Source organism: Paramisgurnus dabryanus, chromosome 1 (genome assembly GCF_030506205.2).
Source record: "Paramisgurnus dabryanus chromosome 1, PD_genome_1.1, whole genome shotgun sequence".
Classification (NCBI taxonomy): Eukaryota; Metazoa; Chordata; class Actinopteri; order Cypriniformes; family Cobitidae; genus Paramisgurnus; species Paramisgurnus dabryanus.
The window spans coordinates 28,139,579-28,158,969 of NC_133337.1; the positions used below are offsets into that span (position 1 = coordinate 28,139,579).

The window sequence follows — 19,391 nt, forward strand, 5'->3', positions numbered from 1 at the left end:
ACGCAATGCCCGTAAATAGTCCCCTGGCATGATGGTGGCATTGTAGATTATTATATTAAGGTGCTTTACAATATAGTCCAGATGTTTGTGTTTTGGTTTGGTGTGTAGTGAATGTTGTGGGATATGTGTGGGGATTTATCAGTTCTGGCTGTTTAGGAGTCTGATGGACTGCGGAAAGAAACTGTCTCTCAGTCGGCTCGTACAGAACCAGATGCTGCGGAGACGTCTGCCTGAGGGCAGCAGATCCGTTTGACGGGTGGCTGGTGTCGCTCATGATCTTTCTGGCTTTCCTCGCACACCGCCTGGTGTAGATGTCCTGGAGGGAGGGAAGCTCACCTCCTACAATGTTGCAAGGAGTTCACACAACTCTCTGCAGAGCTTTACGGCTGCTTGCAGTGCTGTTCCTGAACCAGGCAGTGATGCAGCCGGTCAAGATGCTCTTCACAGTGCAGGTGTTGAATGATCTGTGGATGTCTGACCTCGTCCCAAACTTCCTCAGCCACCTCACGAAGAAGACGTGTTGGTGTGCCTTTATCTCACTGCATCTGTGTGTGCCGACCATGTGAGATCGATGTGGACGCTGAGGAACTTAAAGCTGATGACTCATTCCACCTGTTTCCTGTCAATGGTAATAATATGCTCTGTGCTCTGTCTCCTAAAATCATTGACTAGCTCTTTGGTTTTGTCAGTGTTTAGTGAGAGGTGGTTCTCCTGGCATCATTTTGTCAGAGTGTGCATCTCCTCTCTGTTTCATCATTGTTGGTGATCAGGCCTACAAACGTTGTGTCATCTGCAAATTTAACGATGACGTTGGAGCTGTGTGTGGCTGTGCAGTCGTTATACTAAAACTAATGCCATTTATGATTCATGTTCTGGCTTCAAACATTGGTTTGAATAAATATTATTTGATGAAACAAAGATCCTATCAGAAGGTTTGGGGCCTTCAGGGCTTGATAGTAACTAAAGTTTAATGAAGCCCTCACAGTCCAAGAGCTTTGTTTTTAGAGGTAAAGGTCCCATGGATTTAAAAATCAATAAACATCGGTGGGCTTCTTTAACACCCTAGATTGTGAAGCCTTATAGCCAAGGGGCCACCTTCATGACTTGTGCATGGATATTTATCAGTGATTTTGAGCAAAAATCTTCATTACTCTTCAAAATCAAAGTGCAGTGAAATCAGACATCAAAACATCAAAACATGAGCCACAGTGAAGATTCATCAACATTTACTGATTTACTTTGATTGACAGATCTGTGACTGACATCTAGTGGATAAATAAAGCATTACAATATTAAGTGACCTGAGATGCTGCTGTATGAATGTTATAATCTGTAGATATATTGATTGATTTACTGATTGATTTAATGTAGAATCTGCAACAGATTTAATTATTATTTAGGTTTAGCACAGATAATGTGATTTTAATTTATTTTTATTTTATTGGACGTTTTGTCTTTTTTGTTTGAATAGAAATGTAGAAATGTCCATTAAATATTATAATTTAAATGTTCAATGTATTTCATATATTTATACAGGGATATATTCAGAGGTGTGAAGTAGTAAAGTATTTTTACTCACTACTCAACTATCTGTACTTTATCAGTTTTACTCTCTGATATAAAAAAAACTTTAACTTCACTATAATACAAGTTATTTTTACCTATAATACTTAAGTACAATAAATGTAGTACTCTCTTATATATACTGAAGTAAAAGTAATTAAATATTAAATGAAGTTTAATATTAAAACTAGTGGAGTAAAACAAAAAGCACTCTGGTGAAAAACAGATTTGAATAATGTACTCGAGTAAAGTAAAAATATTTGAGGACTTTAAACCTCTGGATATCTCTGTGTTTATATTAAAGTGTATGAGTGTGTGTGAAGTGATCATAAAGTTTCCTGTACATCTGCACACAACAGGATTTGATGCTGAATAGATACTGAAGTGTTTCATTTATTTGATGTAAATTTATCTTCACTCTTGCAGGTGTTTGTCTCCTCTGAACATGGAGGGAGGAGCGTCGTTCATCAGCGCTGACGTTCTGCTGATATATATGGAGAAAATCAAAAATATCTCTTCTGATTTGTCACTCAAGTTGTTTGATGATTTCCTTTCTTATTTCTAATAAGGTAACAGAGAGCGTGATTGGTCTCTCTCTCTCTCTCTCTCTCTCTCTCTCTCTGTCTCTCTCTCTTTACATTGACTTCTCATTATTCTTTATCAGTCTGTGTGTACAGAGGATTATGGAGATCTGTCTCACACTCATTTTACTATCTTCTGTAGTAATGATCATTACTACTGGTAAGTCATATTATCACTTAAAATTAAAATATTTTATACTAAATATTAATAAGTATCAATATAGTTAATGCTTATTGGTTCTTTTTTGTATATCAGATCTGAATGTGAGGTTGGTGAATGGTGGCAGTCGTTGTTCTGGTAGAGTTGAGGTTCTTAAAGGTCGTCAGTGGGAAACAGTGTGTCATCATAATTGGGATTTGAAAGATGCTGCAGTGGTGTGTAGAGAGGTGAACTGTGGAGAGGCTGTAGGTGCACCATGGTATGGTCACTTTGGAGAAGGATCAGGACCAATCACAATGTCTGATGTGGGCTGTACTGGATCAGAGGCCTCACTGATGGACTGTAAAGCACACAATTGGAATTTACAGTCCTGTTCTCATTCTCGTGATGCTGGTGTGATCTGCTCAGGTGAACTTCTCTAAATATTTTCCTGTTATTTTTATGAGTAATAACACCATCATTCTGTCACAGGACACACAAATGAAAATACTTGATTATATTCCGGTTTAGATTTTTGTCTTCTGAATTCGAAATACAAAATTTTTGCTAACATTTTATTTATCTATACAATAAATTTGCTGTCAAAATATCATCCAAAATCATTTATTCCATGTATCAGAGTGACTTCACTATAATGTGTTAAGAAACATTCATAAATGTTTCTTATTTTTCATTCATTTTTATTAAGAACACATTAAAAAGTTTCCAGACTTGTTATTAGGGATTAGTTGTCTTCTGGAAGAGTCAAGGATCTTTCAGTCTCTGATATTATCTTAACAAATCCAGTTATAATCTTATATTCTGTTCACTTTGTCCATATAATCAGAAACCATAAACTATGGAAGGTTTACAAGACTTGTTAATGGACCTCATCAGTGCTCTGGAAGAGTCGAGCTGCTTCGTGGTAACACCTGGATGTCAGTGTGTGATGCTGTGTTTGATGATCAGGATGCAGAGGTTGTGTGTAGAGAGCTGAACTGTGGGGTTCCTGTACAGCTGCTGGGTGCAGATACTTTTGGTAAAGGAGAGGGGCAGGTGTGGACACAAGAGATTCAATGTACCGGTGAAGAGTCTCATTTATCTCTATGTCCATTATCACCTTCTCTCAAAGACAACTGCACACATAAGAATGATGTGGGTCTGCTATGTTCCGGTGAGAAAAGTATTCAAGGAAATCACCTGCAACTTAAACAAAATTTTTATTTCATACTTCTTTACTATAATCTTAGTTCTCTCTCCAGGTTACACAGCACTCAGACTGGTAAATGGTCCAGACTCTTGTTCCGGTCGAGTTGAGCGTCAGTATTTCAGTAAATGGGGCTCAGTGTGTGATGAGTGCATGAATATGAGAGCTGCCAATGTTCTCTGTAGAGAGCTGAATTGTGGGATTGCTGTGTCTGTTGTGGGAGTGGACTGGTTTGGAGAGGGATCTGGTGAAATCTGGGCTGATGTGTTTGATTGTCAGGGGAATGAAACAAAACTCTCAGAATGTTCAATCTCTTCATGGAGTCGAGCTGAATCCTCTCATAAACAAGATGTTGGAGTCATTTGTTCTAGTGAGTGAACTTCACTCTGTCATTAACATGAAGTTACTGTAGTGTGATCGTAATCAATCTGAAAATGTCAAATCCTTTCTCCAGATTCCTATCTGTCTCTTCATGATGGTCGAGTGAGGTTGTCTGGAGAGAGAGAGTGTGAGGGTGAGGTGGAAGTTTACATTCATCAGGTTTGGAGGAGAGTTCTGCTGGACTCCTGGAGTCTCACTGAATCCTCTGTGGTCTGCAGACAGCTGGGCTGTGGCTCTGTGCTGAACTTCACTAACTCCTCTTCATCCAGTGATGAACACAGTTATGAGTGTGTGATGGGCTTCCAGTGCTCTGGGACTGAAGATCATCTGAGGAACTGCAGCTCTCCACAAACTCTCAAATGCAGCTCCAGACAACAGCTGTCAATCACCTGCCTTGGTCAGAATTATAAAATCTATCCATATGATTAATTAAAATGGGTTTACATAGTCTGTAGTTAACTCTTTGTCTGATCTTAGGTCAGAACTCCATCAGGTTGGTGGGTTCTGGTGGAGATTGTGCAGGAAGGCTGGAGGTTTTTCACAAAGGCTCATGGGGTACAGTGTGTGATGACTCCTGGGATATTAAAGATGCTCATGTGGTGTGCAGACAGCTGCAGTGTGGAGTGGCTCTCAGTAATCAGCCAGTACCAGCCTGGTTTGGTCCTGGTTCTGGACCCATATGGCTGGATGATGTGAACTGTGAGGGGAATGAGACGTCACTGTGGAGCTGCTCTTCACGGGTCTGGGGAGATCATGACTGTAAACACAAGGATGATGTAGGAGTCGTGTGCTCAGGTAAACTGAAACCTGCAGTTATAAAGTTATTGTGGTTAAAAATTATTAAATATGTTTTAAGGCATTTCTATAAGTTGGATTAAATACACTGTGAAATATTAAATTGTTTAATTTAAAGTACCAGACTATGATTGACATGTGTTTTCAATCTAGAGTTTAAAGAGCTCAGGTTAACTGAAGGCTGTGAAGGGAATGTGGAGGTTTTCTACAATGGAACCTGGGGTAATGTTTGCTGGAATCAGATGGAAAGTGACACAGGGAGTCTGATCTGTCAAGAGCTGAACTGTGGAAGATCTGGCAGTCTGTCTGATTCAACATCAAGAGTGCCATCAGCTCATAACTGGTTGGATAATGTTGAATGTCGACCACACGACTCAAATCTGTGGCAGTGCCCAACTTCACCCTGGGGACAGAATGACTGTGGTCAGAATGAGGTGGCTCATATCACCTGCTCTGGTAAGATCACATTTTAAAAAGTGTCTTGTTTTCGAGTTTCTGTTCATTTTACTGTGTAATATATTGAATAAATTATAAGTCTAAAGGGTTTCCCGGAAAGGGCTCAAGTCTAGTCCAAGACTAAAATGCTTGTTTGAGTTGTCCTGAAATTAGCTTTACACTGTCACATCTTAAAATATATCAGTGCCATTGTTTTGTCTCAAGATGCATAACAGTATTGTTTTTATAAGGTATGTTTGTAAAAACTAACTAAATTTCCTAAAATAATCAAGTCCTATTCCTGGATTAATCTAAACCTCTTGGGGAAACTTTCCCTGAAAGGTTTGTGAGGTAAAATTATATAGCAATCAGAGATTTAATGAATTTAAATTCATGTTCTGTTCATTACGATCTTAGATGAGATAAATGAGTCACCTCGAAGTCGTCTGTCATGTTCTACCTCAGCATCTCCTCACCAGAAACAATGTTCAAGTAGGTTTATACTGTGATAACAAACATGTTTTAATGATCTTTACTACTACATCCATTATAAATGATAAATATCTTTTTCAATTTCACATTTAAATCCAAGTTTGTGTTTGAGTGTGTTGTTGTAAATGTTGTTTGTTGTGTGTGATGTAGATCATCTTCCTCTCAGACTGAGTGGAGGGAAGGGTTTGTGTTCGGGGAGACTGGAGGTTTATCATAACTCTGTGTGGGGTTCAGTCTGTGATGATCTGTGGGACATCAGAGATGCTCAGGTGGTCTGCAGGCAGCTGGGTTGTGGAGCAGCATTGAGTGCTGATGGGAATGAAGCGTTTGGTGCTGGTGAAGGTGTTGTGTGGATGAACAGAGTCGAGTGTAGAGGGACTGAGATTCACCTGTGGGACTGTCCTCATGTCCTGAAAAAACACACTGACTGCTCACACAAAGAACAAGTTAGACTCATCTGTGCAGGTGAGAGGAAAACACTGAGAGATCAATTCATTATCATTTCAGCAGTTTCTTTAATATCTGTGTTTGCTTCATTCAAATTGAGATTTTCCTTCAGTTTTGCAGAATACAGGAGAATATGGAAGACCAGTCAATCCTGCAGTGGTTGTGATTGTAGTGGGAGTTTTGCTCTTACTGCTCTTAGTGCCATTGCTGATACTTATTAAACACAAGAGAGTGATAAGGAGAGATACATCACATATAAATGCAGGTCTGTCATATATTAGCAGTAAGGCATTTAATTAATTAATTAATTCGTTACATTTATATAGCGCTTTTCTCAGTGCTCAAAGCGCTTTACATATGAATGGGGGAATCTCCTCAACCACCACCAATGTGCAGCATCGACCTGGACTTACATATATAAACATGTTCAAGACTGTGACATGCTGTTTCTGTCTACACTCACAGCTCTCTCTAAGAGGAGACACAGGACTCAGACTGAGGCAGTTTATGAAGAGATTGATCACAGACACACAAACACACACAAACACTTCACGCAGAGAGGTGAGACTTCATTCAGAATCCTATTTAGAGCTTTAAGCATGTACAATAATTGTAATTGTTTTAAATACACGGCTCGTTGAAATGCTTGATTCTGATTTGCCAGTCATGATATTTGCAGGTTTGTTACAGTGTAACCGCTCAAAACTAAAAAAACATTAACCAGGGCACTGGAAATCATTTTGACATGTATGCAGTTTAATTTTACACCAAAATTAAATATTTATGTCAAATTACATTATATCTACAACTGAAAGTAAACAGGTTTTCTTCATGGAAAGGTCGTGATGACACTGTCTGGGCTTATTTCTACGATAACAATCGGCTGCCTATACATTATCTCTTACATATCTAACATCAGTGAGAATCTTTGAGCTGTTTATGAGACAGCTGATATTTATCTGTTAGTCCTTTAAACCTCCTGCTTTAACCACAGAATTTCTCACAGAAAACTACAGAGCTGCAAGTGCATATAGGTTATATAAGCTATAAGTGATTGATATTTTACAAAGTTTTCCATTGATCTGATATCTTGTCTTTAACACATGTGCTCTGTGATGTAAATGTAGGTTGAAGTTGTTTGTAATGATCAACATGTTTCTGACTCTTCTGCTTCACTTTAACAGGGAGTCTCATCTCTGAAGAACAGCATTCTGGATATGAAGATGCTGATGAGCTTCTCTCAGGTGAGAGGACACTGGATTTTTAAGTGACATTTGATAAACTTGTCACCATTTTGTATCCTTCTCCCAATCATTTAAGAATTTGTAAAGGAAGCTTGTTTAACCACATAAGCCGTACATCACTTATTTGTGGTTGGAAAGATTGCTGTTAGAGATTTGCTGCTGGGTGCCTTTCACCAACACATTCAGCTGCTAAAACACTCTTTTTAAGCACATTATGTCTTTACAGCACATGCATACCCTACACAGATATAACAAGTTACTCTCATTGGGACCTTGCTAGAAAAACAATATAACAAAAACACGTACAAAGAAAACTCATGACCAAAGCCATAAATTCAGCAGTTCTGGGAAGCACAGAAAGTATTTAACAAACACTATATGCTAAATAAATTACACTTTTTTTGTCAATATTCAATTATACTTAAGTGTTGTTCTAAGCTCCTGTCATCATGTACATTTGTAGATGACACGCTTGTGAAGTATGAGGTCATCATCAGTGAACAGATCCTTCAAGATCATGACAGAATTGCATATTTATCACCCATTATCTAATTTTCCAATGTATGACTTTTAAACATGCATTGATACCATTGATCCAGTCAGTTATCAGTTAGTCTCAGAAAGTAGACATGTGTACGATGTACCACAAATCAAAATGTAAGTTGTCTTTCTAAATCATGTGATTTCATCAGAAGGAGTTTAGGAGGAGTATGATGATGTGATGTGAATATGTAACCTATAATCTTAAAAACCTCTTAAAGATGTTTATTGCACTATATTTATATGTTGTCTATTTAGTTATTTTCTAATTTGAATGTGTCTCGTTTTAAATCTTACTGCAAAAAAACATGAATGTGAAAGTGCTTTTTAACAACCAATGTGGAGCAAACAAAGTGGGCAGAGTTGTAACATCCTCTTTATCTTGTTATGAAATCTCCAAATGTTGTTACTTACAATGCCTTATGTTTAAATATTTGTAAGACTTATGTACTCATGTTCTGAAAAGTTAGATACATATAAACCTCAGTATTTAGTGTTTGGTCTGTTATTTTTATATTATTGTTTTCTCAGAAGATTGCATTCCATATATAAAGAGAAGCAAAGATACATTTGATATAAACACCAGGCACCACCTCACTTACTCAACTGCACTTTGAAATTGCATTTTTTTCTTTTGCCTTGAACTTGAATCTTCTACATCAACAGCGCCATCTGCTGATTAAGGTTGGGTTGAACCATTTTCTTTTCATTTTTAATGTGTCAGCACTTTTTTGTTCCTTATATTTAATCAGAGTCTCTCTGAGTGTTGTCTTTGAATAGTTCTGCTAACAGCAATAATTAATCATTCACCTGTCATGATAGGCGGGGCTGGCTGAAAGGATTTTTATCAAATGCATTATATTCCACAAGAAATATAGGCTACCTATTAATTTAAGTTCTTATAACTTTAAAACGTTGCTTTGTAAGATGCCTCGTTAAAATCTGTTAAAATCTAATAATAATAATATGTGGTGCTCGGTAAAGTCGCTTTGACCAGCCGTCCAATCACAATGGATGAGAGGAAGGACAAACAGTACATTGAGAAAATCCCCCTTTTCTACTACTAAAAATACATAAAAGTTAAAAGTTGATTAAAAAAATTATCTGCAAAATCTGATGCTTGACAGGTTTGTGTAATAGCAACCAACGCACATAAGCGCTTCCAAAGCGCCCTCAAGCGGTCATTTTTAGAACAACGCCTGGTACGTTCAACCTTCGGTGGGCTCAACTTTATTGTCCCTTTCATGCAAACTAAATAAAGTGTCCAATTATGTGAAATGAATGACCTAATGTACTGTTCACTGCATATGAATTTTCCGTTTCGTTTTTACTTGTATTTTGAATTAGGTATGAAATTGTGTTGTGTTTTAGAAATTAAGAAAATGTCCTAAGATTAACTAACCCTGTTTTTTTTCTTGCAGTATATGTGTAAGGTATTCTTAACTTTAATAAAAAAAAAATTTTTATATACTGTAATTATGATTTAGGATGCGTCAATATTAAATCACTGTTTATAATAAAAACACGTTAAATACAGTGAGAATTTAACTGAGTATTAATATTATTAATAAAAACATACAAATAATTGTTCTCATTTTTTACTTTTAACTGTGTTACAGTTTAAAAAACATGACATCCATTATCATGTTTTATCTAACATTTAGGCTACATGTTATTTTAATGTAGTCAGTTAAAATATTTTTCATAAATTTTATTAATTTTATTCTATGATTGATTACACAATTTTATCTTACACAAGTGTAGCCTATAACAGTGGATTTGAGTAATTAATCTGTTTATTATTATCATGGAATTTGTGTGATTTGTTTTGCTGGACAATAACCAGATAAATATAAATATTTTTAAAGAATGTATTTTGTACAGCATTTAATATAACAATGATATATGTTATTTAATTCTGAAATACAAAAATTACTTCACACGACTTGTGAACTACCATCAGCTTTTTTTTTGACTACCATCAGTTTTATTGGCAAGATGCATGTAAATTACGCAACACATCCTTGTTGGATCCAGCGTAGCCTACTTGAACTGGACACAAGGAGCTTGTTTCTCGATGCAAACTTCCCTAAGGTAAAGTTTGAGCTAAATTATGCTACCAGATATTAAACAGTTCACTAAATGACATTAGATTGAAAAATAGAGCAGCAAAGAGATGTGTTGCTTACTTGATGGAATGACGCTAACTTTAGTTTCGTTTCTGTTGACAAAATAAATTTTCAAAGCTATGGGCGTTTAGCTTATATTCATTGTTGTGAGCGAAATAGGTTTGCCATTCTCTTCATCTGGGCTGTGTGAGTTATGAATTGCTTTTGGATTCGTCTGGTCGACGTGAGTGAGACTCTCGCGATCGTGTGTCGATCAGTCTACGCATCTTATGTAGTAGCCTAGATATCGCGTCACGATATGAAGTTTTTGTCTTCCACGTTGTGGTTTTCAGAGTATTTTTGTGACAACGCCTTCTTTATTATCTTCTGTGGTGAATCTGGAGATCTTTACACTGACCTCTCATTATTCTCTATCAGTCTGTGTGTACAGTAGAGGATTATGGAGATCTGTCTCACACTCATTTTACTCTCCTCTACAGTAATGATCATTACTGCTGGTAAGTACACACTTGAGATTTAAAGAAATATCATTATCAATATAAATCTTATATGAAGTAATGTTTTCATTGTGTATTTTTATCCCCGTTTCATAATGCTTTGTAGATCTGAATGTGAGGTTGGTGAATGGTGACAGTCGTTGTTCTGGTAGAGTTGAGGTTCTTCATGATGGTCAGTGGGGAACAGTGTGTAGTATTGGTTGGGATTTGAGAGATGCTGCAGTGGTGTGTAGAGAGCTGAACTGTGGAGAGGCTGTAGAGGCTCTGGGTAAGGCTCACTTTGGAGAAGGATCAGGACCAATCTGGATGGATAGTGTGAACTGTAGAGGATCAGAGTCCTCACTGAAGGACTGTTCAAGAGGATGGGGTGCTCATGACTGTGGTCATCAAGAAGATGCAGGAGTCATCTGCTCAGGTGAACATATCTATATATTATCATGTTATTACATGACTAATATATTAAATGTCTTTTTAATAATTCTGTCACATAGTGCATGTGCAAATAGTATTTTAAAGTAGTTTATAAAACGGTTAGTTCCAATCCTTGATTCTGATTGGTCAATAGGTGTGCTTTATTCACGATAAAACACTGCTATGACCGCTTCACCCAACGGTTCTATTTAATATCACTGCACCCTTAGCAACACCCTTAGCAACACATAAACATATAATGAGACAAAGTCTGAGAGCAGTTTGTTGTTTTTATTTGAGCTTCCATGTTGTTGTTTGCATTCAGGGACTATTTTTTCTAGCGGAAGGAATGCTTTTATTGATTTAACTTCATGAAAGTTGCACTAATAATTTTTTTTACTTTAATATTGTGTGGTAACCGTTTTATAAAAGCAATAAGGTACTTGAGGCAAGTGCTGTATCGTGAATAAGTAACGGCTGAAGGGGTTGCAGGCACTCCGCTTCGCGTCGTGCCTAACAACGCCCTTCAGCCGTTACTTATTCACGATACAGCACAGCCTCTCGTACCTTATTGCTTAAATATATATATATATATACTGCTTATATACTCGTTAATCATGTTATTTTGTGTTTTCTGTTTTGTTCATTTTGTCAATAGAATCATATGGATGGTCAAGACTTGTTAGTGGAACTCATCTGTGTTCTGGAAGAGTCGAGCTGCTTCGTGGGAACATCTGGATATCAGTGTGTGATGCCGTGTTTGATGATCAGGATGCAGAGGTTTTGTGTAGAGAGCTGAAATGTGGGGTTCCTGTACAGCTGCTGGGTGCAGATACTTTTGGTAAAGCAGAGGGGCAGGTGTGGACACAAGAGATTCAATGTAGAGGAGATGAATATCACATTCGATCATGTTCATCATCATCTACTAAAACTAAAGTAACCTGCTCTCATGACAATGATGTGGGACTGAGATGTTCTGGTAAATATCAATGCTGAACCAATAAAGATGCCTAATATTTGTTTAAGCAGTACCGTCCTTTGAGAATATTGGTATGTATTTTTAACTATTTCACTAACCTCTGAGATCTTTGTCCAGGTTACTCTGAGCTCAGACTGGTGAACGGCTCTGATATCTGTTCTGGTCGAGTTGAGCGTCAGTATTTCAGTAAATGGGGCTCAGTGTGTGATGAGTGCATGAATATGAGAGCTGCCAATGTCCTCTGTAGAGAGCTGAATTGTGGGATTGCTGTGTCTGTTGTGGGAGTGGACTGGTTTGGAGAGGGATCTGGTGAAATCTGGGCTGATGTGTTTGATTGTCAGGGAACTGAAACAAAACTCTCAGAATGTTCAATCTCTTCATGGAGTCGAGCTGAATCCTCTCATAAACAAGATGTTGGAGTCATTTGTTCTAGTGAGTGAACTTCACTCTGTCATTAACATGAAGTTACTGTAGTGTGATCGTAATCAATCTGAAAATGTCAAATCCTTTCTCCAGATTCCTCTCTGTCTCTTCATGATGGTCGAGTGAGGTTGTCTGGAGAGAGAGAGTGTGAGGGTGAGGTGGAAGTTTACATTCATCAGGTTTGGAGGAAAGTTCTGCTGGACTCCTGGAGTCTCACTGAATCCTCTGTGGTCTGCAGACAGCTGGGCTGTGGCTCTGTGGTGAACTTCACTAACTCCTCTTCATCCAGTGATGAACACAGTTATGAGTGTGTGATGGGCTTCCAGTGCTCTGGGACTGAAGATCATCTGAGGAACTGCAGCTCTCCACAAACTCTCAAATGCAGCTCCAGACAACAGCTGTCAATCACCTGCCTTGGTCAGAATTATAAAATCTATCCATATGATTAATTAAAATGGGTTTACATAGTCTGTAGTTAACTCTTTGTCTGATCTTAGGTCAGAACTCCATCAGGTTGGTGGGTTCTGGTGGAGATTGTGCAGGAAGGCTGGAGGTTTTTCACAAAGGCTCATGGGGTACAGTGTGTGATGACTCCTGGGATATTAAAGATGCTCATGTGGTGTGCAGACAGCTGCAGTGTGGAGTGTCTCTCAGTAATCAGCCAGTACCAGCCTGGTTTGGTTCTGGTTCTGGACCCATATGGCTGGATGATGTGAACTGTGAGGGGAATGAGACGTCACTGTGGAGCTGCTCTTCACGGGTCTGGGGAGATCATGACTGTAAACACAAGGAGGATGTAGGAGTCGTGTGTTCAGGTAAACAATAACCTGTAGAAGTTGTTGTTAAATATATTTAAATATGTTTTGATCAGAAACATTAATTGTTAAATGTTTAATTGGTAAATTTTAAAGGGACACAAGGCAGCATTTTTATGCTAATAAATCATCTTCGTAAGTCGGTATATGGTTAAATGACTCATTACATGACGAATGAACACTCTCTCGCCCGCCCCTACCGTCTGTAGGAAGAATACCCCACTTGCAAGTTCGCTGTATCCGACCCGGTGTCCTTCAGTCTCGTATAGTCTTAGATATAGAACGCATTTACTCCTAGACACTAGGGGGAGCTAGTAGAGAAATAATACTCAGACTTGCCTTGTGTGCCTTTAAGACTACCTGACTGTGATTGATATAAGTTGTGTTTTCAATCTAGAGTTTAAAGAGCTCAGGTTAACTGAAGGCTGTGAAGGGAATGTGGAGGTTTTCTACAATGGCTCCTGGGGTAATGTTTGCTACAATCAGATGAACAGAGACACAGCGAGTCTGATCTGTCAAGAGCTGAACTGTGGAAGATCTGCCAGTGAACCCAATTATTCAGATGGACTGAGGTCTCAGAATTGGTTGGATTTTTTTAAATGTCGATCAGATGATTCCACTTTATGGCAGTGTCCATCTTCACCTTGGGGACAGGATTACTATAGTAGAGATGAAGTGGCCAACATTATCTGCTCTGGTGAGATGAATTTTAAATAACGGTCTTATGAGGTTTCTTATTTTTTTTCTGTGTAATGTATTAAAAACTATAGTCCAGTTTTTCTAACAGCTTGCACAAGCGCAAACCATCATTTTACCATCAGATAATGATTGTTGGGATTTACTAAAGATGCGCAGTAGATCGGTAGCGCTGAAATGTGTGGTCTAGTTAATTTTAGTTAGTTAGTTTTCCTTTTAGGAGCAACATTTTTGGGAGGAGGTTATTTAAATAAATTTTAATTTCATGCAATCCAATTTACTAATGTTTGCACGTGTGTTATGACTGGTATTTGTGGGAATTTTTAACCCTGAAGAAAACGGTAATTTCTTTGCGCTTGAAATGGCTGAAATTATGGCATAAAAAGAGGCATAACAGAGAGCAGAGTATGCGGGATACAATTCAAAAGATTGTTTTAACATGTAACAGTTTATTTAAAATGCCAGGGGAACATATTATTCAAAATTATAAAACGGCTTGTTCTGGTTCTTCATTCTGATAAAATACTCCGGTAAACCCACGGTTCAGACCGCATCACAAGTATCACTGCGCGCCACTGTTGCTGCGTACTGATTTATGAAAATAAACACCACAGTCTTTAATCATTTTTTTATTTTTCTACCTTTGCACAGTTATGGCGATATCGAAGGGACCACAAATAAGTCTTTGGGCTTTATTGTGTTATCCCTGACTATTTATGTATTTTAATGTATGACTCGGAGTACTGTTTCATATTTTTATATTTAAGTGGTCAAATAAAATCAATCAATCAATCAAATGATATCCAGATAAATGTCAATAAATAAAACATTTAGTCAATAAAGAGAAAATGTTCTCGTTCTCTGAGGTATTTTTTGTCTTATTGATATTTCCGCTATTATTATAGATGGCAATCTTACCCAACTTAAACACTGCATTCACTCGACACAACAGCGTTGTGGTGGATTTAGCGTGACGTGTAAGTTTTGATCAGGCTCTGAATTTGATCTCTTACAAAGTTCTTCACAAAAATGGAATTATCTCCGCTTTTAGCTGAAAATTGAGAGGTGATAACTGATAAGAGAACAAATGAAGGTAGGATGAAAGTTTTTTGATGTTGTTGAAAAGCAGATGGAATGTTCATTCATGTGATATTTTATGTTTATTTAAAGAAGATAATTTTTCTGTAAGGCATTAAACTAAAACTGGGTGGCAACTTAAAAAAAAACGCTGATGGGGAAAGAGCATGGTTCCAAGCATATTTGATCATCACTTCAACAGTTGCACGATATAAATGTTAATGTATATTTTAGATGAATGTTGATATATAAAAATAAACACCACAGTCTTTAATCATATTTTCATTGTGCCTTTGCTGCGTCTGTGTTGTTTATGAACTGCGCTCTGTTGCAGCCACACTTGATTCTGAGGAACTACTTTGTTTGGCGGAAGAGTAATATTTGTACTAATATAATTACAACTTATTTGTGTTTCATTTTGTGAAACCCTGCTATGCATATGATGTAACCGTTTTATAAACGCCATAAACCCCACAAAGCAGTGGGTTACCACAGTGCATTTTATAACAGCTAAGGCACTCCGCTTCGCGTCGTGCCAAACAGCGCCCCTTAGCTGTTATAAAATGCACTGGTAACCCACTGCTTCTTGGGGTTTATTGCTTTAATATAGTTTACCAAGCCATGTTATTTATTATTTGCTGAAGTAAATAAAATAGGAGTCACTAGGAGAAATCACATAATACTAGGTGTTCAAAACTTATTGTAAACCTTCACTTTTCAGTGTCCAATGGCTTCGTTAGTTGTGATATATGTGATGCTGAACTCAAGAGCGTGATCACGCTTTAACTCTGCTTATGCGTGACCCTGAACTAATCTGAGCTGATCTTAGTAGATTGTTGGTCAATATGGAAATAAGCTGTTGCGCCTCTGTTGTAGAATTTGCGCTTTTTTAGTAAATAATCTGCAGATATTACTACTCCTATCTGCGCTTTTTTGGAATTGCGCTTGCACACTAATTTGCCCCTTTTAGTAAATCTGGCCCTTAGAGTTTTTACTTGTGAATTACAGTTTCTCATATTATGATTTCAGAGAGGTTTATTTATGAAGTTCCTCGGAGTCATCTGTCATGTTCTACATCACCATCTCCTCACCAGAGACAATGTTCAAGTATGTTTATGTGATAATTAAAACTATATAAAATTGTAAAAATCTGTGTTCAATCTATGTGTACTCACTATTTAAATCTCAGTTTGTGCTTCAGTGTGTTGTTGTAAATGTTGTTTGATGTGTGTGATGTAGATCATCTTCCTCTCAGACTGAGTGGAGGGAAGGGTTTGTGTTCGGGGAGACTGGAGGTTTATCATAACTCTGTGTGGGGTTCAGTCTGTGATGATCTGTGGGACATCAGAGATGCTCAGGTGGTCTGCAGGCAGCTGGGTTGTGGAGCAGCATTGAGTGCTGATGGGAATGAAGCGTTTGGTGCTGGTGAAGGTGTTGTGTGGATGAACAGAGTCGAGTGCAGAGGGACTGAGATTCACCTGTGGGACTGTCCTCATGTCCTGAAAAATCAAACTGACTGCTCACACAAAGAACAAGTTAGACTCATCTGTGCAGGTGAGAGGTAAACAATGAGAGATGAATTCATTATCATTTCAGCATTTTATTTTATATGTGTGTTTATTTCTTCATTGACAGATGTGTCTGTGTACACAACAAGTTCTCCGTCAGAGACACAGAAACCGACACAATAACTTTACTCAGAGCTGTGAGTCTTTGTTTCTTTTAATGTTTAAATCTTTATATATGTACCATTTTAATTGTTATTCTGTATATTATTACACGTTTGTCTATTTTTAGTCTTGTTAATCCTCCAGTTTAAACCACAGAATGTGTTTGCAGAATATAGTTAGTAGTAGTTTTTAGGGTTAAGTGACAGAAAACATCTCAAGAACAATGAAAGTCAAAAGAAAATCAACAACACAAGTGTGCGTGCGCGCGTGTGTGTGTGTGTGTGTGTGTGTGTGTGTGTGTGTGTGTGTGTGTGTGTGTGTGTGTGTGTGTGTGTGTGTGTGTGTGTGGGTGTGTGGGTGTGTTTGTTTGTTTGTTCATTTAGTGTTTAGTTGATCTGATATCTTGTCTTTAACACATGTGCTCTGTGATGTAAATGTAGGTTGAGGTTATTTGTAATGATCAACATGTTTCTCTTCTGCTTCACTTTAACAGGGAGTCTCATCTCTGAAGAACAGCATTCTGGATATGAAGATGAAGATGTGAGGAAGAAGTCAATCAGAGTAGGAGGGACTGTGTGACTCAATAACCACGCCCCCACATCCCCATGTCATTAAATCATATTACAGCTTATAATCATTTAAGTGATTAAGGGGCAGTTTCCCAAACAGGGCTTATATAAATCCCAGACTAAAATGCATTTTTTAGCTGCTTGAATTTATAAACACCTTGTCCTGTTTAATTTTAACATATTTCGTTGACATTTTTTTGTCTTAAGATGCACACCTGTATTGTTTTTTTTTTAAGGTATGTTTGTAAAAAAGTCTCAAATTACCTAATTTTAATAAGGCCTAGTCCTGGATTAACCTAAACCCTGTCCGGGAAACTGCCCTAACTGTTGTTATCAAAGCCTTATATATACAGTGCCTCATATGTCAAATATTTTTTATATTTTTGCGTTTATTTAGTACAGATATAAGTTACAAATGTACTGCATACTAAATGTTTATGGCTCTATGTTGGAAGAGATTACATTAAGATAAAACTCTTACTCGCCTAACTGTGGTAAAACTATCCACATACAAACCAATGCAATGTCATCTGCGTATTTCATAAGCAATAATTTGTCACTATTAAAGGTCAACTCATCCAACTTATTTGTGGATGGATGTAATCATGATGATCAGTTTTCCTCCGGTCACTTATCCTGTCAGTTTCTCCTTTATCCTCATCATTATCTTTAAATACAACGACTCTTTCTTCTTTGGAGGAGCCAGACCTTGTTGGAGCTGAGGACAGATCAGGGATGAGTAGTGTTAATATCTAAATGGTGCTTGAGATCCAGAAAAAATTAAAACATCAGATTCATGTACATGTTTACAAGTATAAGTCCAAGGAACTAAAACTGAATAATATAATGTAAAATAACATATAAACTGAATATACTGTATAACTCTACTGTAGATTAATTCTTGTAAAAGATGTTATTTAAAGAGTAACTAAACCCTAAACCAACTTTTTTTAGTTAATGATCTGTAAGAATGGGGTTTTATTAGTACTGTTCATTGATTTTAGTAAGTTTTTTGACATTTGGATATAAAGTGTTTCAATACTACAATATATGGTGTAAAAACGTCTGAGTGCTGCCCTCTTCAGGTTGAACAGTGGCTACTGCAGTTGAATTTTCCTATTGGATGTTGGGTCCAAGAAATAACTCGTGACGTAAGCAGGTTCAAGCTAGGGCTGGACCAGAAAATTCGAATATTCGAATATTCGTTCCGTGGGTTGACATTCGATTTTCAGTTTTGAGATTCGAATATATATATATAAATATTTTTCAGCGTTAATGCAGAGCTTTTGCCAAGCAGGAAGTGCGCTTCACGCTCCCGCTCTGTAGGTGGCGCAGAGAGACCAACATCCATAGTCAACAGCCATCAAACAGCACCAGTGGAAGAGATCGCCTCGAACGTAAAGCGCGCTTCCTGCTTTGGCATTCACGCTAATAGTGTTGTAAATAACGTTCAGTTTCTTGCAAAAACTGATTGATTTGCTTCACAAGACGTCAATATGTCACACGGAGTTATGGGGGATTACTTTTGTATTGGATATATATGCTTTAGCTCTTAAAGTGTGCGGATCGGTTGACTTGCATGACGGAGCACTGGGGTTTCTGCAAAATATCTTCTTTATTGTTCTGCTGATGAAAAAAACATATTGATGGTGTAAGTGTTATAAATAAACTTGATTTTGAAAGTATGCTACCGTTTTATTACAGTTTGTTGAACTTCGTTCATTTATTTTCGTTGTTTTATTTAAATAGCCTACCCTACGTTGTCAATAATTACTGTGCTGCTAATTTCTGATACGGGAATGTTTATTTGTTAGAAAAATGTTAGGCTACCTTATTAAAAGTATTGCTCTTGTGTTTTGTTTCACTAATGCTGTTCTCGCAGGACGCGTGACAGGCACGCCGCTTCCAGCTTGCGCTGTTCTGTAGTATTTTTAAAGTTTATTTCTTAAAGTTTATTCTAAACGTGTCACATGTCCATATTGCACGAAAAAAAGGCACTACACTCCCTTGAGTCCGCAGCAACACATCCGCCACATAATAAAACTGTAGATAAACAGACACACACTCACACACAGATTCCTGCCTTTATTAAAGAGAAAAATATGTTCAGCCCCTCCTTCCGAAGCTTCGAATATTCGATTTTATTTCTACTAGAGCTTCGAAGCTCAAAAAATGGTATTCGGAACAGCCCTAGTTCAAGCTCACCACGCCCTTGTTACGATCTCACCACACACTTAGTTCGTCCCCTCTATCTCCGTTGGGATCTGCCCACTTTTCTTGCATTTTTCAAATATTGCAGTG

The 19,391-nt window shown here is 37.6% G+C and overlaps 1 protein-coding gene and 1 long non-coding RNA gene across 2 annotated transcripts in view; both read left to right on the forward strand.

The window, feature by feature from the left end:
* Positions 1–311: 311 nt before the first annotated feature.
* Positions 312–19,391, forward strand: part of LOC135778983 (uncharacterized) — a 55,056-nt gene continuing 35,976 nt past the window's right edge. Inside the window, 19 exon segments of the mRNA XM_073812798.1 lie at positions 312–562; positions 1,990–2,041; positions 2,241–2,304; positions 2,401–2,712; positions 3,131–3,442; positions 3,546–3,860; positions 3,945–4,268; positions 4,349–4,666; positions 4,820–5,127; positions 5,129–5,177; positions 5,567–5,593; positions 5,744–6,058; positions 10,557–10,871; positions 11,532–11,840; positions 11,958–12,272; positions 12,357–12,721; positions 12,766–13,078; positions 13,476–13,775; positions 16,091–16,405. Of these exon segments, the coding sequence (XP_073668899.1) occupies positions 312–562; positions 1,990–2,041; positions 2,241–2,304; positions 2,401–2,712; positions 3,131–3,442; positions 3,546–3,860; positions 3,945–4,268; positions 4,349–4,666; positions 4,820–5,127; positions 5,129–5,177; positions 5,567–5,593; positions 5,744–6,058; positions 10,557–10,871; positions 11,532–11,840; positions 11,958–12,272; positions 12,357–12,721; positions 12,766–13,078; positions 13,476–13,775; positions 16,091–16,405 (4,879 nt within the window).
* On the forward strand, positions 16,484–17,676 carry LOC135774774 (uncharacterized). The gene is made up of 2 exons (XR_012336564.1): positions 16,484–16,556; positions 17,015–17,676. It is a non-coding gene; the product is annotated as an uncharacterized lncRNA (long non-coding RNA).